The following is a 25287-nucleotide window of genomic DNA, read 5'->3' as shown; positions in this document are numbered from 1 at the left end:
CTACTGAAGGTCACTCCTTCCCTTGCAACACATCTGCCTCTGCACGGGTGCAGGACAAGCCCCCAAAACACCTACTTTAATGGGGTTTGGTTTGGTTTTGCTCGAGGCGTGGCTTCATCTGTCAGCAGCTCAGTGAACCAGCCCCAGACATCCTACAACCAGCACTGCCACTGGCCTGCAGCCAGAGGGGCAGCAGGGACAGGCAGGCAGCAGGAGGGGACGTGGGGTGTTCTCCACTGGTTGCCTGCACTTGGAGTGGGCCAAAATAACGTGGAACTGCACCCTTGGGTGACCAAGTCCCAATTTCAGGGGTGTCCAAATGACCAGGGAGCAAAGTCCCATTGGTTTTCAGTTTGAAAGGCAAATATAGCAAAAACTTTAAAATATTTGGACTCACAAAGAAATTTAGGGTGTTCAGTGCTGTGAGATTGGGGGAGCGAGGGGCAGCGAACCCTCTATAGGTGGGGCCGCAGGGCACACGACAGCACAGGGGCACCAGCCTTCCCTCTGGCCACTTTGCAGCCTGGGGCTGCAGAGAGAACACAGCCACAGAAACACACTTGCTACGTTTATTGCATGCAGAAGAATGACCCAACCTGAAAACACTCTGCCTCTCCCCCCCCTTCTGGGCACGACCACGTTTAACCTACTGCCAGAAGAAGTTCTTGCAAGCAAACCCCCTCTGCAGTCACAGCATCGCCTGGGGGCGGCGGGGGCCCCGCGTGCCCAGGTCCTTTCCACGATCACGTTTTTTTTTTTTTCTCCCTCGCACGGCCAAGCTGCGCTGGGAAGCAGGGATAGCTAAGACAGAAGAATATGCAGCCCTAAATGCTAGACGCTCCGCTCCCGTGATCGCTGCTGTGGGGAGAGGTGTTTCGAAGGGATGAACTCCAGAAGGAACCGGGTCTGGCACTCGCCTGAATCCATTCAGTGCCTGAACCGTGAGAGCTTGGGGGAGCGGCTCGCCTGGTGGTAGGGCTGGTAGCCCTCCGAGGCGGCCGGGAGCAGCAGGAGGCTGCCCAGCGAATCCTTCTGGCAGAGAGCCATGGCCTCCTTGTAGTTTATCTTCTCCTTCGTGACGGGGTCAATGAGATCTTTCTCGTAGTTGGACTCATCCTGGAGCCTGTTGGCCAGGTCGCCCGTTATCATCCCTGTCTGGGCGGCTTCCAGCACGGGGATCCGACCGGTTTTCTTGGGATCGATGAGTCCTCCGGTTAGGTGCTGGACCTCCAGGTAGGGGAAGGCGCTGTCCCTGGTCATCCATCCCTTCTGGACCGCTTCCCCCACGGACAGCCTTCGCTTGGTCACCGGGTCCTCGATCCCCGTGAAGGCTTTCTGGGCATTGAGCAGTCTCTGCATGTAGGTCCTGTCGATCAGCCCCCTCTCGATGGCCTTGTGGACTGACAACCGGTCCCGAGAAATGAGGTCTATGATGCCCCCCGTGGCAGCCTGGGCTTCCAGAAGCTTCTGAGCCGTCATGGGATCAAGCAGCTTCTTCGCCACAGCGGTCTTGATGTTGTACTTGGTGTCAGTGGTGGTGTCGTACACCCCGGCGATGGGGCACGTGTCATCACAGAAGCCCTTCTGCGAGGGGAAGAAGTTTTGGGTTTGGTGGGTGGTGGGTGACTGGAGCGGGGATTTGGAGATGATGGAGCCGATAGAAAGGGACGACGGAGGCTTGGATTCCCCGGCCACCAGCAAGGCAAACTCCGAGATGGGAATCTTGCCGTCCCGGTACAGCTGGTACTCCTCCTTGGTGATCCTCCTCAGCCTCAGCGCGTCGTCGATGGAGTACTGCTTCCCGCTCTTCTTGTCCAGGAGAACCGAGACCTCCCCGTTGGGGCCCAGGGTGGTGACTTCCTCCCAGTCACACTCCAGCTCCTGCAGCTGGATGTACTGGCCTCTGTCTATGATACCTCTCTTATAGGCTTCGTAAGGGGACATATCCTTCCCCGTCTCAGGGTCCAGTATGGAGATCTTGGTGGAGAGGTTCGTCTCTCTCATCTGGGTCTCGTGATTGATTTCTTCCCGACTCACCCTCGACTGGAGATCTCGGATGAACCTCTCCTTGTTGTAGATCTGGTCCTTCTCCCTCAGGATGTCTGCCTCCAGCAGGGAAAACTCATGCTCCAGCTGCTTCTTCTTCTGCCTGTCGCTCTCGGTCCGTTGGTTGAGCAGTTTGGACTCCTCCCGCAGGAAAAGGACTTTCTGCTGTTTCTGCCTCTCCAGCTCCCGCAGCTCGCTCTCCAGGTTGGCTCTCTCCTGGATGGCCAGGTTCCTGGCTTTCTGCAGCTCCGTCTCCTCGCGAGCCCACGTCCTCTTCATGCCTTCAGCTCTCTCAATCTTCTCCCTGAGCCTCCGCACCTCCTCTTCGGCCTTTTGCTTGGCCCCTCTCTCCCTGTTCAGCAGCTCCCAGATGCGTGCGCGCTCACTCTCCAGTGCTCTGTCCTTCTCCACACGAATCACCTCCTTGTAGATGGTCTTCTCCTGGGATTTTGTTTTCTGCAGGACGTCAATTTGCATCTGCAGGTTCTTGCACTCTCTCTGCAAGTTCAGCACCTCCATCTTCTCACGGTCCAGCTCCAGGCGCAGGTTGCTGGCAGACTGCTCGAGGACTGGGTCCTTCTCCAGCTTTACCACTTCTTCCATAATGATCTTTTCTTGCACCGGGGCTGGGCTCTCCTCCAGCTCCTTTATCCTCAAGGTAATTTGTCTCATGTCTTTTTCCAGCGCAAGCCTCTTGTTTCGATCCTCCTGAAAGTTGAGCAGCTTCTCTTGCTCTTCCACCAGCGCACGAAGCTGCTGCACATCTCGTTCCATGCGGCGCCTGTTGCTCACCTCCTCGTCCAGGCTCCGGCTCAGCCTGTTGTGCTCATCTCGGAGCTTTGGATCCTTCTGAGTCAGAATCACCTCTTGGACGATGACCTTCTCCTCCGGCTTCCTCCTCTCCAGGAGCATGTATTTATTCTGCAGGTCGTAGATAGCGTCCTCTGCAGCTCTCCTTTTTTGAGACATGTTACGCACTTCTTGGCGCAGGCGGTCAGCTTCTTTTTCCAAGAGTGGGTCATTCTCATATCGGATGACTTCCTTGTTGACCAGCTTGGTTTCCACCTTGGATCTCTCCCTCTTCCACTCGTCCCTTTCACCCTGCAGCCTAATGAGCTGCTCCTGGGTCCTGCCGTTGGTGTTCACCAGTTCATTCAGCTGTTCTTTTAGCCTGTCGATTTCTCTAAGAATTTCTGGACTTTTCTCGTGTTTCACCACCTCCTCTATGACCTCCTTCAGCTCCACCACTGGTTTCTGCGACCTGAGGACATTGAGCTCTGCTAAGGCCTCTTCCACTTCACTGTCAATCTTCGTCCTTTTCAGGGTAACTTCCTGCAGCTCTCTTTTCAGGTGAGCAATTTCCTGCTCTGTTTCAGGATCCACCAGGAAAATCTCATTGACCCTCTCTTTAACTTCTACCCTTGGTTTTTGCTTCTCTGCAATACTGTACTGGCTTTGCAGCTCTCCCAGCTCACCTGTAAGCATTAGGTTCTTGCTCCTCTCTTCTTCAATTAGGTTTTTAAGCTTGGTAGACTCTTTCAATAACTCTGGGTCCTGCTCTACCTGCTTCACCTCCTTCACGATAATTTTGGGTTCTGCTGTTTCAATTAGTCTTTCCACTTCCTCAATCTTATTCTTCACCTTCACTATCGCTTCCTCTGCGGACTGTCTCTTGAAGGATTCCTCATCGATTTGTAGCTGCAGGGTCCTAACGGACTTCAGCATTTCTGGGTTTTTCTCCAGTTTGATCAGCTCCTTCACCACCACTTTCTCTCGGATGTTGGGCTGCTTTCGCTCTAGCTGATGCAGCTCTCTCTTACGCTGCTCGAGTTCAGAAGCAGCAGCCAAGCTTTCCTCCTGGAGACGCTTGATCTCCTGGCGGAGACTGGCTGCTTGACTATCCAGGCTTGGATCTTTTTCAATTTTTGTTATCTCTTTGGTGAGGAGCTGGGCAGGAACGGCCTTCTTCTCGTTCTCCATCTGCGCAAGCTTCTGGTTCATCGCTTCAATGTCTTCCTGCAGGTTCAGCCTCTTTTTGCCTTCCTCTTCAATCTGCTGTGTCATCTTAGACAGGTTGCTCTCCAGCTGTGGGTCTCTGTAGTATTCTACCACCTCCTTTTCTTCCACTCTTTCAACAGGCCTCTGAGTCTTCAACATTAGCAGCTTGCTCCTGTGTTCCTCCAGGTCCTCTTCTATCTTGGCCACTTTTCTCCTTTCCTCCTCCAGCTGTGTTTTCAGCCCATCAGATTCCCTGCTCGACACGGCTTTGTTTTCAGACTGCTGGGTTTGCTCCTGTACAACCTGAATGTCCTCATGCACTTCCTTCTGCAAGGAGAAAACAAAAAAGAACTTAAATAAAAATAATAGCCAGGGAAACCAACTCAGTCTCTGAATCAAGCACGGAAGCCTTTTTTTATGACAAGACATGGCAGGAGGCAGAACTAGTACAGAAACCTGACAGCCTCCAGATGATGAGGCTGTTTGTAAATGACAGATGAGGACACATTCACACCATCTCAAGCAACTGATGTCTTAAAGAGTTCCCACCTGTCAGGGGGATGCTGCTGCAGCAGCCCACAGAGGTGCTTTGTGCTGCGGGAGGATAACCTGGCCAGTTCGTGCTGTGCAGCATGGTGATGGTAACAGCACAGAGCTCCCCCATTTAATCTCCTGTCCTTCATGAGCACACTGAACAGAAGCCATCCAGACTGGAACAATTTTCTACAGGTGAATCAAGCCCTAAAAAGGTATAAAAATCCTACTGCCTGGAAGTGATTCCAGAGGTGTGTGAGCACAAAGTTCCAGCCACATTCACAGATGAATCTGAAATTCTCAACCCATGAACATTGAATAGGCATGGCTGAAAACAGGAGTTAAGATTTCTGGTTTAAGGTTTTTTTTTTGTTTGTTTTGTTTTGTTTTCCCTAGCAAAGACTACAGCTTCAGTTAGAGTTAAGGGCCCACAGAAGTGACAAATGTCACAAGCTGAGATCAACATCAGTGAAACTGTTGTTACTTTTAGTCTTTGCTCAGTGGTTTCCATTCCTGTCCTTCTTAACACCTAGATGTGGAGACCTGGAGAGAGGTGGAGGAATCCCAGGCTGAGCAAATGGTGACAGCTTTGGAAAGATCATTTCCAACCCCGATCTGGAGTACCCCAACCCTGCCACAAGCTCTTAGCTGGTACCTTCTCAACAATCTTCTTGGCAAACTCCAGCCAGCGGAGCCGCTGTTTATTTTCTGCTGCCAGCTCCATGTAGAGCTTGGTTACGTCATTTTCCTGAAAAAGAAACAGCCGTGAGAGCCTTGTCCCACTCACCCTACCATAGCCCTGCTGGGTGCTTTCTATTCCCTTTTTATTCAAATACCAAGTTATACACGAATCTCAGGAGATGTACAGCAAAACAGCAATGATCTACGCTATTCTTGCTGATGCCAAACACAGAGAATGTGCAAATAAAAGGTTTGGAGGGGACCATCAAATTTGTGTTCATCGACAGATGTCTGTGTAAGCCCACACACCCACACTGTAACATTTATCTTCATGCACAATAAAAGAAGGCATCAGCAGCAATCTCAGCCAAAGGTAACAGAAACATTGCTAACTCCTGATCTCACTTGCTGCTATGCCCCATAGACAAAGAACTCACTGATGATATTTGTCCTTGGGCTTAGAATAACGATCAACTGCTGCTGTAAGAGTGGATTAAGGCCTTGCAGAGCACACAGGGCTTGGGTAAGGAGCTAGAAAATATTTTCCATGCCTTTATCTTAACATTTTACCTGGGCCTGGATGCTTTCTTGCAGTGGGGTCACACGCAGCCTCTTTGCAGCAAAGTCTGTCAGGGTAGGGTCCAGAGAAGAGCTGTATTTGCCTGCTTGGAGTTCATAGTCCTGTTCAGAGCAGAAACAGAAGAATCAGCTGGGATCTCTCAGGTGAAATGACGATAAGGGAGTGTTACACAGGAAAACCCAGCCATACATTGAGTGTGGACTGCACGTTCCGGGACTGTCTGACCACTGCATTCTTCTCGGGCTCCTTGCTTTCAATCTCCTCCACCAGCCTCTGCGGGAGAGATGTGTGATAAGAATCAGTTGGAATAGCAGCCAGAGACCCCCACATCTCATCGCCCGAGCTAGTCAGCTTAGGATCTGCTCAAGGAGAGAAAGATGTAGGGCCCGGGTGCAACATCTCAGCCCTAGGTAGTATCTTAGATGTTGTCTTTCAGGAGCTGCATGTGCCCTCTCTGTGCAGAGGGTATCAGCCTTGGGGTGACTACCACAGATGAGAACACCAGCGCTGTAGATGAACACAGCTGGGCAAGATAAATCATCTGTGTGCTGCAAGCCATTGTCTCCTTTTTGCAGCTCATTCACTAGGACAGGTGCAGCGCACAGCTAGGAGCTGGGTGGTACCACTTGCCATGCCATTCAGAAAAGCAAACTCCTCCCGTGCTTGTAACATTACAGGTCGTGGTGCTTGCCCTGGAACACACCTTCTGTGCCTGCAGCTTGTAATTGATCTGGCTTGGCCCATCCGTGGTCTTCACTTGGTGCTTGGGTAGGTTGTTCATCCAGAACATCAGGTTCTCATTGGAGTTTTGGAACTGCTGGTAGGTGAGGCTGATATTTCGGAGCGTCTTCTCTCTGCACGGCACAGAGGTAAACACAGGAACATTAAGGGCAAGGGTAAAGATGCACGTGCGGGTTCCTAAAAATACACCATGGTGAATTTCACCACAACAAGGGTGATGTTCCTCACCTCTGGTCCAGCTGGTCTGCCACGGCGTGGTAGCGATCGTTGAGGAGCTGCACCTCCCGCTTCTGCCGGGGCAGGTCAGGGCAGTACTCCTGGAAATTGTTCTGCACGGCGCTGCAGCTGTGCTCGGTGTCCTTCAGCCCTCGGTTGAGCTTCAGCACACACTCCTCTTGGGCCACCAGGTCTCGTTTCATCTTCTACAGAGGAACAAGACGCCTCCAGGTTTGCACCAGTCAGTGCCCCAAACACCTCCTCAGCACCATCCCTCAGCCTGCAGCACCTGGGGGCTAGCCAGGCTCTCCAGGACACACACACAACGTGGAAGAGGTGGAGCAGTGAGGCTTAATCAGCAAAGAAGGTGGGAAGCCAGGTGGGTTAGATGAAGCATGGAGCAGAAGGGAGAAGTCCTGGGGAAGGCAAAAAAGGGTCACTGCAAGTCAAGGGTGAGAGCTAATGTTGGAGCAGGGAGATTGGGAGCAGGATGGGTAGGGGGCAAAGCAATGGACAGCACGCAGGAGAAAGGGCAGGCAGGTTAGATGCTAAGGGGTTCATAGTGGATTTTAAGGACCACAAATGTAGTCTGGGAGGGACAGAGCTTTTTGCAGTGAAGCGAGTGTAGGTCAGCCTACAAAACCAACACAGAGCCTTCCAGCAATAAATCCTTAGAAGGGCTCCATCACCAGTGCCTCAAAGTCCAGCTCTCCCCACAAGTGCTAGCTGAGCTCACTGATTTCCCCTCCCTAACAAAGAGCCCAACATTTCCCTACCTGCAGGTCGTTGGCCCGATCCTGCAGGGCATTGGGGGACGCAGGAATGATGCTGTCCTGAGCCAGCTTGGCCTCAAACGTGCTGATGATCTTGTCTGTGTTCTCAATCTGCGTCTCCAGGTTCAGGGCAGCCTTAGCCCTGGGGAAGGGAAAAATGACACAAGGTTAGCTGCAGAAGATCCTTTTCTCTCCCTCTTCTCTCTGGTTCTGCATGTTTAAGCTTATTTAATGACAAAGCATGGCAGGCAACAAGCAATACGCACTCACAACCCCGCTCTGCTGCCCACACAGATGCGTTGCACTTCCCTGCACACAGCAGGGCTGGGACATGCACCCGTTGACGTGGGCTTCCCGTGCCTGGGGGGGGGGGACTGAGCACACATTACACACAGAAAATCCTGCGGGGATGCCTCTGATGATGCACGGAAGCTTCCCAACCTCCCTTGGCTGGCTGGGCCGCAGCCAATGCCCACACAGGCCGCGTGCATTTTCTCTCAAGGCCTCGTGCTGACACATCTGCGCGGCATCTCACCCCCCCTCATCCCCTCCAGGCCTTGCCACCGCCACTCACTTCTCGTTGTACAGGCTGGAGAGCATATTGACATCGCTGTACTTGCTCCTGAGGGCGTTCAGCGTGACAGGCAGCTGGGAGGCCGAGGTGCTGGTGGGTTTCTTGGAAAGGAAGGTCTCACACTCCTTCTGCAAGGCATCCTTGGCTGCCCCCAGGGTCTCAAGTTTCTTTGTTGTTTCCTGGCACATCAGATGGGAGCAGAGTCACCCAACGTAGTCATAACAGGGCTGTTGCGAAAAGGTGCCTCCCTCAGGGGTGGATTTTGCTGTGGGGCTAAGGGTGCGGTGGAGCCCTCTCATGAGGTGCCATCCCTCGGGGCACAGCCCCAGCCAGACGGTGGCTGTCTGGGGATGGCAGGGTACGGGGAAGAGAGGTGGAAGAGAGCTACCTGCCTGAGCTCATCCTCCTGCCAGGGATGGGTAAATACCCGTGGATGAAGATGCAACACATTGAACTGTTACAGACCAGACCTTCTCCAAGAGAAAAGGAAGGGGGCTGCAGGGCACTGTGTCTTTTCCTGCCCCCTTCGCATCTACCAGGCTGTAGTTGCTATCAGGGGAACCAAAGCCAGCCCTTGGATGAATTCCTTTTCTCCTGTTGTCTTTCATGCTACAAACTTGTGGGCATCCCCACGACAAGGTAAGGAACTTTGAAGGGGACACAAAGGGGACACCTTGCTGCAGAGCTGAGCCAAGGGAAGGGGCCGCATTCCTCTAGGGTCTGTCTTAACCAGCCCCACTCCAAGGGCTCAAACCAGCCCAAAACCCCTTTAACTGCAGCAAGATTTTCTCCCCCAGAGCACCAGCCGTGTAATTCCCCTCTCAGCTCTGTTTTTGGGTACCAGTCATGGTGCTGCCATGCTCATCCTGCTCCAGCCTGCCCGCTGCAGCGCCCACCTGCTGGTGTTTGATCCTCCTGGCAAGGTCGTCTGTGGGGTCGCTGTAGCTCACTGGAGACCTCACTCGGTTCAGGACCTCCTTCTCCACCTGGACCAGGTCCTTGCCAACACGATCCAGGCTACCGAGGAGCTGATCGGCTTGGGGATCATCCTGGACTACCGGGGGGCTCCTGGGCAGAGCTGCAGTGAGAGACAGCTTGGGTTAAGTCCCTTTTCTCATCTGCCAGTCTCGGTACACAGCTGTTTCCCTGGGCTGTCCCAGACACGGTCCCCAAAGCTCCAGTGACTTCTGACGGACCTGCTGCAGAGCTCTGCCCTGTGTGGCTGCTTTTAAACACATACAGGTTAATCCTGAGAGCAGGGGTTCACACAGCCAAAAATGATTCAGTTAACTTTCCCAGCTCACACAGCACGATGCAGATGTGTGCTGCCTGCCTGTGGCAAAGGCTTGGGAACATGGCTTTCCCTCTGCACTGAGCAGCCAGAGCTCACGTCCAAGGTAGGGACAAGGACGGCCACGTGCAGCCATGCAGACACAGTCCCTTCAGTGGGAGCTTTGGATCTGCAGCTGTAGGAATACCACAGCTCCCAGCGGTTGGGATTCAGTCACTGCTACCTCCTTATTGCACACCCCCCGGCTAGTGAGGAGAACTCAAGGACCCAGACCCCGAGGATTTAATTAAGGCTTCTGGATAGGCACATCCCCACCTATCCCTAAATACTCTGCAACTACTGATGGAATGAAGGTCAGTCTCAGGGGTTTGGAATGGCAGCAGGGAGCTGAAGTGAATTCCCCTGGCAGCACCACGACTTGGGTTCCCCCTTCCCTGCTCTTTTCAGGATGTAAGGCACCCTAACGCCGACCCGCAGGCTGCCAGCCAGCTCTGCAGCGGGCTCGGCCCCCGAGCAGACGTACCCTGCTGGCTGAGCTGCACTGTCTCCTTGTGGCTGTGTCTCAGGGTGCTCTGAGCTGCTGCTCGCTTCTGCTTCACCGCACTCAGCTCCCCCTCCAGCCTGCAAGCAAGGAGAAGCCACATCAGCCGGCAGGTTGGGAAACCGCGGCACGGGGCAAGCCCCAGCAGAGCCTGACCAGGCGCAGCCTGGGAGCTTGCAGCCTTTTGCAGCTCAGAGAGATCCCTCAAGAAAGGGGAAAGCAACAAGAGTTGGTTTGATTAGCTAATTTCTCCCAGTGGAGCCAGTGTTTCCCAGCTCTCGCCAGAAGCTGGAAATGTAGTTCACATCACTGCAGCGCTTTGCAGGAGCTGCTTCTGTGGCTGCTGATCTAGAAGTCCGAGTCTCGCCTAGCTGTGGTCAGAAGAGCCCCCGCAGAGGGACTAAGGATGAGAAATAAGACAAATGTTTGGTTGTTGTTGTTGTTTTTTTTGCAGGAAGAGAAGTAAACACTGGGAAATGAAGCACGGTGCCAGGTGCAGCCTGAAAAGGACCGGAGCTTCAGGACAATACCAGCAGAGCTGATAGCTGGGAGGATGTTGCAAAGTTGTCCTTTTTTGTTTTAAAATAGGCATGAAGTCCATGAATCCAAAGAATTCGGTAACATGGGATGTGTGAAGAGGGATTTTTGCTCAGCAAGAGCAACACAACACAAAAGTCACGCCTGAATGCCTTGGGAACAAAATTCCCATCACAAGCATGCCCGGTGATGCTGGATTCAGGCTGTGGGCAAAGTTTTGGCAGCACATAAGCAGTGCTGGTTTATCTAAGCACCTGGGGACATGATAAAAATGGAATGCCAAAATCTCATTGCATTATCCCCCCCCCCCCCGTCTGTGGGAACCTCCAAAACCGACCGAGCAAACAGGCAGCAAAGTGCACGGTGGTTCGAGGAATGTTTTCCAGTCTCCAGCCGGGGCTGGCGGAGAGGAGATAGCACAGATAATTCCGTCCTGTTTGGCAAGTCCCAAGCTCCAGACTGATTCTGCAATGAATTTAGTCAAACCTATGCAAGTCACATGTTTGGGTGAAGAAATCAAGCCCGTCTGCCAGAAAGCTCTTTGACTGCAAGATGGGAACTGTGTGCAATGCTGATGAAGGATGGCAGGAAAATGGACAAGCCACTGGGGCACAGGGAACAACCCCTCTGCAACAGGACAACCAGGAGGTATTTCATGCGAGCTGATCAATGGCTCTGTTCCCAGCTGCTCTTTCTCTGCAGTTTAGGCAGTCAGGGGATGGCGAGGACCAAGGAGCAAGCCTGGATGTCTCTCTGGGTCAGGCTCTCCACGGCAGACTTACCTGTTGACCTTGTCAATGGACTCGGGGTCTGGTGGAGGGATGGAGAAGCAAGCAGCAGGCGCCTCCTGGACCACGCCAGTGCTGCTCTGCACCACCCACATCTCGGGGTTGCTGTTGTCCTTCAGAAGGTACTTGTCACCTCTGGTCAGCTGCACCTGGGACAGACACAAAACCCAAAGGCTTGGCTTTCCAGTGCTAGCCCAGGTCCTCCCGCCATGGGAGGAAGATCTGGAGCACTCAGAGAAGAATCTGGATGCCTGCTGCTTTGGAGGGTACCACTAGCCAAGCTCTCACCTCCCCAGCATCCCAGTCACACAGCGTGTCCAAGGAGAGGGGCTGGGAGGGACGCATCCTGCGCAGTTTCAGCGGGCTGATCTCTTTGCTCCTCCTCTTCAGGTCAGCGATGCTCTTCTCTGCCTGCTTCACCGCCTTCTCCTCGTTCTAGACAAAGCGGGGAAGACAGCGGTTATAACCAGGCTTGGATGAGGAGAGAGGGGGGTGTCACACTGCCATGGGTGTTTTGGGGCCAGTTGTCTGTCCTTGCACTGTCATTTCTAGATTGAAGTCAGCAGTTTCTTCATTCTCGACCCATCCGTGTCCCTTCCTCTCCCTCTGCTATTAACACTCTCCTCTGTTTTCTTCGCTCACAGGAGATCTGCCCTTGAAGGGACAGCCTGCATTAACCTCAGGTGATCCCACAGTGTCATATTAAATCTCCTGGGGAAGTTTTTCCTTCTCAGATGAGGAACAGAGACCTGCCAAGAGGTGGCTGCATTCCAGTGTCAGAAGTTACCGAGATCCCAGCACCTCCTGGCAGTGAAAGGTATGGGAAGACACCGCACCGAATGCGTCCCTTCCCTCTCTCCCGGGCAAAAGTTTCTTCCCAACCTGTATCTCGCCCCCGAGGTCAGATTTCTCTATTCCCTCCTCGCTCTTGACTCATGGCAGAGCTGAGGAGATGGCAGGACCTCTCCCTGCTGCTTGGGTGCCAGCAGCTCACGCTCTCTGCAGGCCCTCTCACCCAAATACCTCACGTTTAGGACAACACAGCTCCTCCCTGTGCCTCTCCTGTACTCTGATAGTGCCCTGGGGCTTGGATACGTGTCCCTGGTGGAGACCCCAGGGGTCACTGCCCTACTGCAGGAGCAGCGAGGCCCTTCTGGGACCACAGGGATCCATCACAGTACTGCCATGGGCCTTCCCCTCCTGACACAGAGGCAGGACGAGCTGTCCCAGGGGCTTATTTACCCACCTCTTCCCCTTCCCCATGCTTATTTATGGGGACAGCTGTGAGAGTTGGTCTGTGCTCAAGACACAAGATCTCCCAGGCCTGGCTGGTGCCACCAGCCCCGAAAACCTCACCTCCAGCTGAAGCAGCAGGTCTGACACCACGCCAGGGCTGTCCTTGTTGAACTTGCTGTATTTGGTGTCCAGGTCGGAGTTCATCTTCATCAGGGAGAGGCTCACAGCCTCAGCGTCATCCTGGAACTGGAGACACAGGTAGGAAAACGCTCAGAGTGTGGGAGGACATTCGTGTGTCCAGGTCTGGTGGCGTGCCTCAATTCCCAGCCACTCTCCCACAACCTGGGGCTCACCAAACCCTACAGACCACCTCAGAGCGTGACCTCGGGCACAGACTGCACCACAGAAATACCTGTGAGTAGACACGTACCAGGTAACAACGATGAGCAAACCCTCCCCTGCACCTCCAAGCCAGCGCACCAACTGGTCCCAGCAGCAGGGCTGGGAGCCCATCGTTCACTGATGACATTTTGAGAGGTGTTTCCCCAAAATACCCTCACCAGGTGCAAATAAAATACCCTGACAAAGCAAAGGATCCCATACTGATCCCTTTGCTGGCTCTGTTCCCGTGCACAGCCTGCCTGCTCCGGCCTGACTGTGCAGCCCCACGGTCTCCTCGCTGCTTTTTACCTTCTTATAGTTCTCCACGCTCTTCAGCTGGCTCTCCTGGCAAATGCAGAGGTTCAGAAAATTCTGCCACTCGTTCTTCAAGGCTTCCTGGTGAGCCTGCGGTGGGAGAAAGCACGACTCAGTGGGCTCCAGCTGGTCCCACCTGCCTCACACCCCTGGCCTCCCTTCTCCAGGAGTCCCAGAGGTCAGAGGAGGGGTAAAGACCGCTGCTGAGCAGCAGCAGAGCTATTCCCAGGCATCGCCAGATCCTGAATCTGAGCAAGGACACTGCTCCTCAAGGACCTTGCCCCCACACAGAAGCCACCATTTCTCAAGGGGTTTCTGGTGCAGGTGTTGTGAGTCCACCTTGGCTGCCCGTGGTGTCTGCGGCCCTGGGAGCACAACCCTGGAGGCCGAGAGCTGGTTTCACCTGGGAGAGCTCAGCCACATCACACCGTGACCTTCACTGGATGAACGTGGCTGTATTTTACCACATATCTGTGCACCAGCCCAGGAGCAGAGAGGCCCCAGCACACAGACACCAGCCAACGTGCCTTGGAGGTTTCTGAAGGGGGTGAAGACCCTGCACTGCCCCCAGCCTCCCCACGGGGCCAAAGCAGGCAGAGAGGTGCTGTGGGACAGTTGGTACAACGTGGGGAAAAGCATAACATAGCAGCTCTGCAGAAGATGTGAAGAGGTCTCCTCCGCCCCATCCCCTGGCTCTTGGAGCACAGGTTATGTGAAATATTCTCGTTCTCTCGTAGGGAATCCCCCACCTGGATAGGTTTGACAGCCGGGTGCTTTAGTTCAATCATTCTGTCCCCATCATCCTGAAGGTTGTTCACAAACTCCTCCTGGCTGAGCAGCTCTTTGGACTTGAAATCCTGCAGGGGAAGAGACACCTCATGGCAGCGGGAGCACGCAGGGAGCACAGAGCAGCCTCCTGGGCCACCAAACCCCTTGCAGCAGAGAACAGGCTCCCCAGGCACAGACAGCTGTTTTGGTTTGCCTTTTTTTTTTTTTAATAGGAAGGCGCTAGGCATAACTCAGACAAATTAGGCACGCTTGGGCCTATGGAAGCATCAGGGCATTTGTTCAAAGTGCATTTTCCTAGGCAATTAACTCAGTTCTTCCTGGTCCCGGCAGAAAGTAGTCACTGGGTGTTGAACTTTGGACACCGAGGCTCACACGACGCCAGACCTCTCCCTCCCCTCTGCCCACTGACAGCTCTGCACCCAGCATCAGACAGCGCTGTCATGTACGATCCCATGTCCCAGCTCAGGGGACAGGAGGGGACGCGCAGCGTGGCTCAGCCCCAACCCTGCTTCCTCCCAGAGCATCTCTTCTGCCTCCACTCCTGTGCCCAGCCCTGTTGGGCTGCCTTGGGAAGCCACCAGGCTGCTGGTGACGTCCAGGATGATCCATCCTGCAAATCTCACACACCAGGCTCGGCCAGCCCGTGAGAGCTGCATTCCCCAGGAGCTCACCTCGTACTCCCGCCGCACGCTCTGGACGTCCAACATTTGGTCGCTCCAGTCCTGCTTCAGGATCCTGGTCTGCTGCTCCGTGAGGTAGCCCAGCTCCTTGGTGCAGCCCTGGAGGTGGTGGTACAGGCTGCCCAGGCTCTGCCCGCGCCAGATGGAAGCTTTCTGCCCGTGCACAGAGGAGAGAGACGGAGTCAGGGCTCAGGCTGCGGAGCCTTCCCCTCCTGCTCCCCCTGCGCACCCCCTAGGAGATTCCCAGAGCCCTGGGTGAGACATCGCTGCCACTCTTTCTTATCTGATGGGGCCTTTCCCTGCCTCACAAACAGGATGTGTTTGTCTAACCAGACTCTCAGGTGTGGGCTGATGCCTCAGGCAGTCTGAGAGCAGGCCCAGCTCTGCTGTATTTCTCACCAAAGGCGTTCTCCAGCACTGAACTTAGGGACCCAGCCAGCTAAACCCAACACCTTCTTCCTGGCCACCTCCTTTGTTCCAGTCGGTCATTTCCTCTTTGCAGTCCTTGTTGAGGATCAGCACAAGCCTCAGCATTTGCAATCCCACAGGAACATCCTGCGGGCTGGGACGGGGTTTTCTGCACAGAGGCACCTCCCAGACCAATGACCCACAAAGAGAAGAGGCGCAGACCTCACCCACAGCATGCCCCCATTCGCAGCTTGCACCCAGTCCAAGGTGGGGAGGAGATGGGGAAAGAAAATGAGGGACATGACTTCACCGTGCAACACCAAAGGTAGCCTCTGCCCTGACCTGGGCATTCCCTGCCCACTAGGAAAGGAATTACTTTGCTGTGTGGCCCCAGAAAACCACCAAGAAGCTTACCAGCAAGTCCTTGTATTGACTCTTCAAATCTGCCACATCCTGGGTTATTACACAGCCAAGATCAAGAGGGGAAAAAAAAATTGTTACCAAAATACCAGCAGTGATAGATGTTGTCAAGCTAATTTATGGAACGTGCTTTAGAAATTGTACAGGAACCACCTCCTGCCTGGCTCTTCTTGAGCTCAGGTGTCCCCATGCCCCCTGCAGAAGGAGGGTGGGTGTTCACCATGGGAAGGAGCATGCGGGACAGGGGCAGGACAAGGAGGGGATGGAGGGGTGCCTTACCCCGCAGCGGATGTTCTTGATCTGGAGGCCATAGGCTTCGATCTCCTTCTGGAGGATGTTGTGCTCAGCTATTTGCTTTTCCAGCTCCGATATGGCAGGGCCGTACTGTCCCGCGTTGACTTGTTTCTGTGCAAAAGGAGTTAGGCAGAGACTAGAGCAAAATCCCGTATATCAGGGAGAAACCACAGCATGTGCTGGCAGGGTTGGAAAGATCTGATACCACCCCAGGAGGAAGGGAGGGGATCTTGTTGCTGCTTGCCATGATTACTGAGGGCTGCCACTTCCCCAGCCGTACAGAGGGGCAGAGATAAGCAGGCCATGTACCCCAGCGTACAAATCTACGCTAAACCAGCCACTTCCCATGGTGATGTGCAGTGGGTGTGCTTAATTACCATCTGGTTTTCAAGGGAATCTAAATTGACTCCAAACGGGGCACTTCGTACCCAAGACCTTGCAGTGTGAAACCCTAGGACGTATGGCTGTAAGGTCCTTGGAGACGTCACCTTCTCCATCCTTTTATTGGGGCATCTCTACTTAATCCCCCTCTGGTAGCTCTTAATCTCAGTGGATCAATGCAGAAGGTCCTCCTGAGGCTTTTAAGATGTGGAAGGAGAGCCCTTCCTCCTGCCCAGCTCGACTGAATTAGCTCCACCACCAACCCACACCGCTCCTGCGTGATGCTGAGCGCACGATGGTTGGCAGAGCCCTCAAGGCAATGTCTGGCCTTGCAGGAGTGGAGAGAAACACGTAAAAACCAGCTGCTGTTACCATCTTTTGGTCCAGGATCTTCGCCCAGTCCACCCTGGGCCCCACGTCAGGGATGTTCAGCTTCTCGTAGAGGGCCCGGTACTCCGCACACAGCTGCGTCGTGCGGTCGTGGAGCTGCTGGATGCTGCCGGGGACAAAAGGCAGATTTCAGCCATAAAACCCAGGCTACTTTCTCATCCCTTCATGCCACTGGCCTCCTTCAGCACAGGCACTTGCCCTGGGGTTCTCCATCACCCAGGAATTACAAGCCAGGAGAAAGCTGGGAAGAGCTGCACGGAGGTCAGGGCTGTCCCTTCCCAGCTAGGAAATAATTCTCCCCTCCCCATTTCCACCTAGAGGGGCTGGAGACAGAAGGGGAGCCAAGCCCCAGGCGCCAGCTGAAGACCTCACACCTGAACACCCACCTCTGATTCTCTCTGCTTGCCCGAGGACAGGTTTCCATTTCACGAGAGGCAGAGGAAAGGGGGATTTGCCTTGGGCATGGGGAGCCCGGGAGCGGGGCCGCCTTTTAGCTCTGCATTTTTCTGGCAGCTTTTACAAGAGCTCCCTGACAAGACCGGGGGTCTCCTGGGAGATGGCTCTGGCAGCCACAGCGCACAACATCTTTACAACATGTTGGCCAAAGCCCTGATTTTAAGGCTGATGGGTGAAGCTCTGCCTTTTCATGGCATCGACCAGAGCTCAGCCTAGATCCCAGCTCTGGGATGGGGGCTCCCGATCCCACCAGCTCCCCGCCTGCACTCACTCTTTCTCTATCTCGGTAGCCTGAGGGTGCTTCAGCCGCTTGGCACGGTCCACGTCCAGGAAGAGATCCTTCAGCAGGGTCTCTGCCTCCTTCAGGTTCCGGGCATTCTCCGCCTGGAACTCGAAGGCCTTATTCTTCTGCTGATTGCTGACATCCTGGGGCCAGGGAAGACAGAGAGAAAAAAAGCCTTGGACCACAGAGACCTCACAACATGTACAGCCTCGATGCTCAGCACACCGACCACAGAGGAGCCCAGTGCAAGGGGATGGCTGGGGAGCATCCCAACCAGCCAGGGACCCCCGAGGCTACACCAAGGGTAACATTTGGGAGGCCCTGGCACGCAGCCCCAGGGGCTGGGAGGCTCTGCAGGGTGCCTGGTTCCTCCCCAGCCCCGGGTCAGCCCCCAGCCCTGCTCCAGCAAGCTGCTGCGCAGAGCAGACACCTCATCTGTTATTCTAGACGCTGCATCTCTAGGCAAAGCCTTTCACCTTCCCTCCGCCACATCTCACCTGCGTGAGCCTCGCCTGCGTCTCCAGGATGTCCTTCTCCACCTGGTCGGCGTTCGTCTGCATGCGGGTGATGAGCACGGCCAGATCATTTGTGGAGGACCTGAGGGTGGGAGCAGCAAAGCAGACGGTGGGTGAGGGCAAATCTCACCCCCTTCATCACTGCCCAGGGCCTGATAACAGCGGTGTGATTGCAGCAGGTAGGTGGTGGATTTTTGCCCAGCACGGCTCCTCCTTGCTGCAGGACACTGCAGATGCTCCGAAGTTCAGAAGGATTCAAAAAGCAGTGGAGGGAAGGGGGGGGAGGGAAAGGGAGAAAAAAAAAAAAAAAAAAAAGAAAACCCAGGAAGGCTCCCAAATGCACCAACACCACATCTGGCTTGGAGCTGCAGATGGCTGGAGGCCGGGAGAGCACGCTGCAGAGGCAGCACGAGGTGCCTGCCCTGCTTGGAGGCACTGCTCTGCTTGGCAGAGGTAGGCAAGACGGTCCCTCAGCCTGGCCCAGAGCTTCAAAGTGCTTTGTGGTTCAGCTCCAAGTGGTGCTGCAGAGCCCAGCACCCCCCAGGATGGGGACGTGGTGGGCGAGGAGCTGCAGCACAGGCTGCAAGACCCTCCGGGTACTGTGTCGGCTGCTGCAGTCACGTTGCTTTCTGGGCTTGGGAACGAGTTTCCTAAGGCTGTAGCAAAACTGTAGCCCTCCTACACCCCAGTGGAGATTCACTGAAGGTCCCGGGGACCATCCCCTGTTGTGTCTCACCTCGCTGCCATCACACGGTACCACAATCCATCACCTTTATTATGAAAAAGCACCCAGAGCCCTGCCAAAACGGCTTCATCCAGAGCCCCCAGCAGGGCACGGGGTGGTTCCCAGCCAGGCAGCTGCAGCCCTAAAGCTCCCCGCGGCCAAGGAAGCACAAGGCTCGGTGCCACCTTTGTCCTCCTGTCCTTTGGCTTCCTGATAGCGCTGCCCTTGGGGATGGAGCTGGCCCTGGCCTCCAGGCAGGGAGGTGAAGAGCTGCCAGGGTGTGGGCGAGCAGGGGTGCGGACCCATAGCATCATCCAGGGGCTTAGGCCCGTGAGTGACTGCTGATGGGAGAAAGGCCAGCAGAGGCTGAGCTCGGTTACCTGCTGTCATCTGAGACCTGAGGGAAAGAACTGGACAATAACAACGGGACCACTTGAAAATAGGGGGACACTACAGGAGCTCATGTCTTTTGAGGAGGAGGAAGGTAGGAGAGAGGTGCTGTCCTGCTGCAGAGCCACCCACATCTGCCCCCCAGCAGCTCCTTTCCTTCCCAGTCCCTGCACCCAGCCAAGCTCTGCCCTTAACAGCCCCAGCAGGCTCCAGCCATTCCGTGGTTGATGCCCAAGGTGAGAGCAGGTGCTGGACGTTCACTTATTACAGCCTGGAGTGATGACAAAGTGCCCGTTAATGTTCCAGCCGTGTCCAGCCAGGCTGGTGTCGAAGTCACAGCCCACACGGACCGTGGCCGAGCCCGTGCAGCCCCAGGGAGGTGCAGCCCAGCGCTCCTGCTCTCAGCATTCTCCTCTCCCCTTTCTCCAGCTCCTCCCTTGTTTGCGATTGCCCAAGAGGGCGGCGTGGGCCTGAGACACAGACACGGCAGCTTCCAGCTCCCTCGGGAGCTTTGGGCTGGCCGTGCCCCAGCCCCCCCGCCTGCAAAGTGCACGGGGTGCCTTGCTCCTGCAGTGCCCTCCTGCACGGGGTCTAAACCCAATGGGGACAGCCCAAATAGGACACTCATCACCTGCAAAGCATCACTGCTTGCTACAGCTCCTCTTCTCCATCCCCTTAAACGTCCCTCCCATCCTATCTGTGGCTCATGGATGCGTTTTCCAGGGCAAACCGCAGTGCTTTTGGCCCAAACCACACAAAAAGGGTGGGTGGGAGCAGCACAGAGCAGGGCTCGATGAACCCAAACGCACGGCCGGCTGGAGCACCAGGAGGTCCCCCCTGCCCAGCAGCTTACACAACGTCCCACTCATCCCCGACACGCCTGGAATGAGGTGGTGTCCCATGAGCAAATACTCGAGCACCACCCAGGTTTCCTGCCCAGACTCCCTGCGCAGGGAGGAGCGACTGAGTCACGGGCTGGCTGCCGGCCCGGGGGACGGGCGCCTCTCCCAGCGCGCCCCGAGACGCCCGGGTGAATTCAGCTCCCACCAGGGGTGCCCGCATCAAGCCCTGCTGTGAAATGACCCCGGGTTGATGCCTCTGCGCCTCTCAGAGCGGGAAGAAGCAAGGATGCAGCCTTCCCACAGAGGGGAGATGCCCAACAAAGCCTTTTCCTACCTGCACAGCCTCCCTGGGCAAAGGACACAGCAGGACATCCCATCCCTCGGTTCACGAGGATAAATGCAGGGAGCAGCTTGGTTCAGAGCAAGCCACAGCAAAACTGCAGACTGGAAAGACCTCAGCAACCTCCCAGTCATAGGATGGGAACAAAATCTCTCCTGCTGGTCCCAAAGCAGTGGGGGCTCTGCTGTGCCCACCCCAGCCTTGGCTCTGCACGGTGCACTCGAGGTTAGAAACAAGGACACTGTTAGAAATGACCCAATGTTCAGGGAAGAAATGATGCCCCCCAAAGAACACTGCCTCAGCAGGATGGGGGGGTCTCCTTTACGTGTCTGGGAGATGCCTGTGCCCACCAAGGAAGGAAGCCTGGAGGAGGAGGTTGAGAGCCTTCAGCCAACAGCTGGGCTGGATCTCCACAGCCCTCCAAGCAGCTGAACAACCTCAGGGCCTACAGGAGGGCAGGCTGGCTGCTTGGGGAATGCTGAAGCTGAGGAGAAGTCCTGGGAGGTGTCTGCACGCCGTCCTGGCAGCCTGCGAAGACCTGATGCACGCCTGGCCAAGTCTCAGCCATCCTCAGCTGAGACCAAGGGGGTTCCTCAGGAGGCCGTGCGTGCTTGGAGAAGAGCCCAAACCACCACAGAGCCTCCTGTCTCAAGCACAGGCCATGCTGAGAGGAAATTCAGCCTCTTCCATCCACCCGTGAGGTCTGTAGGGCCATGCCACCATCCTTCGGGGCCATGCCACCGTCCTTCAGGGCCGTCCCTCCCATCCCATGTACCAGGCCCTTCTACCCCAAGAAACCCTCACACAACGGGAGCTGACCACAGCCCAGGCCCACATTTCGGAGTGAAGATGCTGAAAATTTGGGCCACAAGGAGACAACCTGGCACGGGGCAGGATGCGAGGAGCCACGAGCTCCACGTGCTCACGTCGGGCCCAGGCGTGGCGAGCGGCCGCAGCCACGGGCCTGCCGGGATTGCCACGGACATTGCTCCTCCCTAGGGCTATCTCCCGCCTGGAAGAGGCAGAGCACCATCATTATCGTCATTAATTGCTTCATTTCTCATACCACTTTCTACCTCCCGGACAGCCCGGCTGCACGCAAGGGATGGTGCCTCAGCGGGCAGAGGACATGTCGGGGGCACCACGGCGCCCACCCACCCCTGCACCCTGCCCCTCCTCTCCTTCCTCCCACTGGATTTGGGCTGCAAGCGACACCCCAGGGCTGGGGCTGTGCTCCCCAACACACACAAGTCCTCGCTCTGCCCCTCCAGCCCCATCTGGTCACAGCAAACAGGTCCCCAAGCCCCTGTACCCCCACCCCGGGACCTCACAGCTCTGGGCTGCAGAAGGAGAAGCAGAGGCAGGCGGTGGCTGAAGCGGCCACCCCAGGAGATTTGCCAACCAGCTCCGAAGCCACCCACCCAGAGCCTTTGCAGAGATCACACCCAGGCACCCAGTCCAGCCAGATCTGATTCAGTTCCACCTCTGCATGAATTTTCCCTTTCAGCCCTGCAGTGTGACTCTTCCCGGAGCTGGGCACAAACCCGAGGTGGTTACGGGCTCCCCGGGATGCATCCCCCGAGCAGAGGGCCCCAAGAGCTCAGCACCACCGCCCCTACAATGGAAACAAGGTCCTGCTCCGTAGGTCCCTGCCAGGAGCTTCAAACTGGGAGCCCCAGAGGCAGGGAACCTCAGATTCTGCTGAGCCTCTGGGCCACCGAGAGCAGCCATGGGCCACCAAAGTTTTCTTGGGGCCATCTGCAGAGCACATGCTGGTGCTGAGACAGCTCATTCACCTTCTTTTTCTCAGCTCATGGTGGCAGGACGGTGCTGACCAAGCCCCAGGCTGTGGCCAAACTAATTAGCCATCATCTGATGGTCAGTGCCTCCAAAACCAAGCACAACCAGCTCGGTCATTGCTCAGGCTCCAGCCTCCATCCTGCACAAGGAAGAGATGCAGGGCTTTGCTAGGATGTGACACCTGTGCAGGGAGAGAACCTGGCCCCAAACCCCCAGTGGCACACCAGGGGCTGCAGTGAGCTGCCCCACAAAGCTGCACAAGAAATCCCCAGCCCAGTTTAGGAAGCCAGCAAGCTGCATAGGCTGGGGAGGTGGATGGCTTGCACTGGACAGACTGAAAACAAGAGGCTTGGAGCTCTGAGAGGCCCCAGGTTCTGCCTCTGCATTGAGTTTTGTGAGTGCTCAGCCCCATTGGGGCAGAATTGTGGGGCACCAGCTTCCAGGTCACACCAAGAAATCTCAGCCTTTGCCAGGAGCCCTCTCTTCTCCAGGTCCCTGCCCAGCCAGCAGCACCGGGCCACCACCCTCCTCCTTGGCTGTTTGCTGATGCTGGGTTTGGTCCCCATAATCCCAATTGGGCCCCCATAATCCCAATGCTGCCAGCACCACGCTGTGCCCACCCGGGCTGCTGCACCCGCAGCGTCCTGGGCAGCTGGTGCCGGTGGCCCCTTTTCACTGCGGGCTCCCTCCTCCTCCTCCGAGCCACCTCTTCACAGCTTTCCTGGCCTTTTACCCCGGGATTCCTGCAGAACTAGTCTGCTGACACTGGGAAATGCAAAACTGCTGAAGGAAGGTGGAAAATAACCCCGAGTTAGGACCTGCAGCACAAGGGAGGGATGAGCACGCTCTAGAAGCTCCCCGGGCAGCATCTCCTCCCCTCCTGCTCCCACATCTCCCTCGCCAGAGCTTTTGGAGCCTGCTCAGAGCAGGATGAGGCCGTCAGGTCATTTTGGTACTGCCTCAGCCCAGCCAGAATGAGGCCACCTCAATGTTTTGGCCCACAGAGACCCCGCCTGTCAGCAGGACGGATGAGACCAGCACCAGCAAACCCTTCCCTCGCCCATCCCCACCCAAGCAGCACCCGGCCGAGCATCCCTGTCCCAGGGTGCTTTTCCCAGGGCAGCACCCCACCAGCCTCACCCAACTCAAACCCAGGACCTCAGATCCAGGCGTCCGTCTGCCCCGCCATCGAGCCGAGCCTGCTCCACCCAAACAACGAGGTCCTGCTTGTTCTCACTGCTCCTGCCTGCCGAAAAGGGGCTCTGCGCCTCCCTACCCAATGCTCTAAGCTCATGCTCAGGCCCTGCACGTCCCGGGGGTGCACAGACACACCTGGGCTGGAGCACAAAGCCCACCAAAATTGAGGACAACAGGGTGAGCCCCGGCTTTCTGGCTGCTCCACAAAGTGGGATATTCTTGGGGTAAATCCCAAAAGCCGCGAAGCGTTTGCGGGCATCAAGAGCCCTCCCCTCGTCCCCCCTCCAGGTTCCCAGGGCGGCTTCCAGGGAGAAAAGGGGCTGCACTTACTTGCTCGGCTTGGCGGGGGAACCTCTGCTGGGGGAACTTCTGCTCGGGGAGCCTTTGCCCACCCCCTTGAACATGTCGGCGAGGTCCCGGCTGGTCTCGCGGAGGCGGCGGCGGCGCGGCGGGCGCTGGCGTCCTGCTGGGCTCTGCGGGGATGGAGAGCCGAGGCTGAGCAGGGGCAGGCGGCAGCCCTAAAGAGCCCTTTCGGGGAGGCTCCTCCCCGAGCGCAGGTGAGCAGCTGCGGAGATGGAGGCTTGAAAAAAAAAAAAATCGACTCGAAAAACCAGTTTGGGGTGGAAAGAGCAGAACCCCAGAGGGAGAACGGGGAGACCTCGCCCTGGCTCGCACAGCGTTTCGGCACTCACGGCCCCGGCCGCGCGGCAGCTCCCAGGTGAGGGGCAGAGAGCGCGGCCTCTGCAGAGCAAAAGTCTGGAAATGGGACTTGGGGGGAGATGGCTGAGACTACTGACGTGGTTTAAAACATCCTGTGTGAGCGATTTCACATGCTGGAGAAGCAGCAGAGGTGCTAAGCTATAGACAAAGCCATCCAAGAGTTTTCCAAAGCAGCAGCATCAGTTTGGGAGCCACCAGTTTGCAGAACGTGATGCTTCAAATCCAGGGAGCAGGGAGGGAGGGCAGAGGATGGGGAAGAAAAGGACCAGGAGTAGATGGGGACCACAGCACCCACATAAACACCCACCACCCACGATGCTGGTGCAGGTTTGGGGCCGTTCTTCCCCATTTCCTGCAGCCCGAGACCAACCCAAGGCCAGAGGCAAAAGCCAGGGGTCTCATCACTTCCCTCATCAAATCAGCACAGAACAGATCAAACCCGTCTCAGGAGAGGAGTAAAGACATGCATGGAAAGAGGCTCCTTTGCAAGGGGCTCCTTCCATTATGGTTTTGCCCCTCAGGCCACGATTTTGGAAGCAGGAGGACAGGAGGTCCCAGCTCACAGTGCTGGGAGGCAGCCGGTGCTCAAAGCACTGGGGGAAGCCAGGAGAGGACCAACATCTCCCCCAGGCAGCCTGTAGCTAACGGGGACCCAGTGCAGGGCCTGGCTTTGCTGCCTGCAGGCCCACAGGCAGGGTGGAAAGGGGGGGCTGAGAGCTCACCCCCTGGCCACTGCCCCAGGTGGCCGATGACAGCAGCGATGCTCTTGGATCGGAATAAATCGCAGCTGAGGGGGGCCCCGGGGAGGAGGAGGACCCCATCCATACAGCTCCAGACCTGCAGCACCAGACCCTGCTGCACTCGCGTTGTGGAGCTTAAAGAAAGATGGGAACTTGCCAGGGAGAAGAATGGAAAGCGTTTAAGACCTCGGCCACGGCTGGTGCCCACACACAACAGGAGCTCAGGGACATGCCACAGCATGGGACAAGCCCTCCTGCTGCTGCTTTTACAGCCAGGAGACAATCGATGCCCTTTGTCTTCCAAACAGCAAAACTAAACCCAGCCAGGCTGACTGCCACAACAACCCACCCTGCCACACCAAGGGGGAGAGCAAAGTGGGGAAGGAGCAGCCCCCAGGCCATGCTGCTGAGCAAGAGAGCGATGGTGCACGTTGGGCTGGGTTTGTTTCACAGAATCACACAATTTAATAGCTGTTTTCCTTTCCTAGAGCTTTGCTGGGGCTGCCCAGGTCCAGGCTCCCCAGGATCAGCCACGTGAAGCTGGGCCAGGGCCACGCAGCCCCTGCTTCTCCCCAGCCTGACCCTGCTCCAAGTAACGCTGCTGATCTCTGGACAGAGCCACCCACGAGGAGGCTGAGCCTTGCCCAGCGGGTGCCCAGAGTTAGGACCAAGGCGTCGCTGCTGGG

The 25287-nt window shown here is 56.1% G+C and overlaps 1 protein-coding gene across 1 annotated transcript; it reads right to left on the bottom strand.

The window, feature by feature from the left end:
- Positions 1 to 927: 927 nt before the first annotated feature.
- Positions 928 to 23545, bottom strand: EVPL (envoplakin; the record flags this gene model as incomplete). Its single annotated transcript, XM_084298233.1, has 22 exons — positions 928 to 4371; positions 5234 to 5326; positions 5830 to 5940; positions 6029 to 6112; positions 6543 to 6693; positions 6809 to 7002; positions 7573 to 7711; positions 8144 to 8322; positions 9040 to 9221; positions 9958 to 10055; positions 11295 to 11449; positions 11589 to 11735; positions 12657 to 12782; positions 13227 to 13322; positions 13982 to 14089; positions 14693 to 14854; positions 15524 to 15562; positions 15809 to 15934; positions 16577 to 16700; positions 17322 to 17476; positions 17831 to 17930; positions 23472 to 23545. The coding sequence occupies 22 exons, from the start codon at positions 23543 to 23545 to the stop codon at positions 928 to 930; spliced, it is 6087 nt and encodes a 2028-aa protein (XP_084154359.1).
- Positions 23546 to 25287: the final 1742 nt, after the last annotated feature.

This window comes from Netta rufina, assembly GCF_964035555.1.
Source record: "Netta rufina genome assembly, chromosome: 19".
Classification (NCBI taxonomy): Eukaryota; Metazoa; Chordata; class Aves; order Anseriformes; family Anatidae; genus Netta; species Netta rufina.
This window is presented reverse-complemented; position numbering and strand designations above follow the sequence as displayed.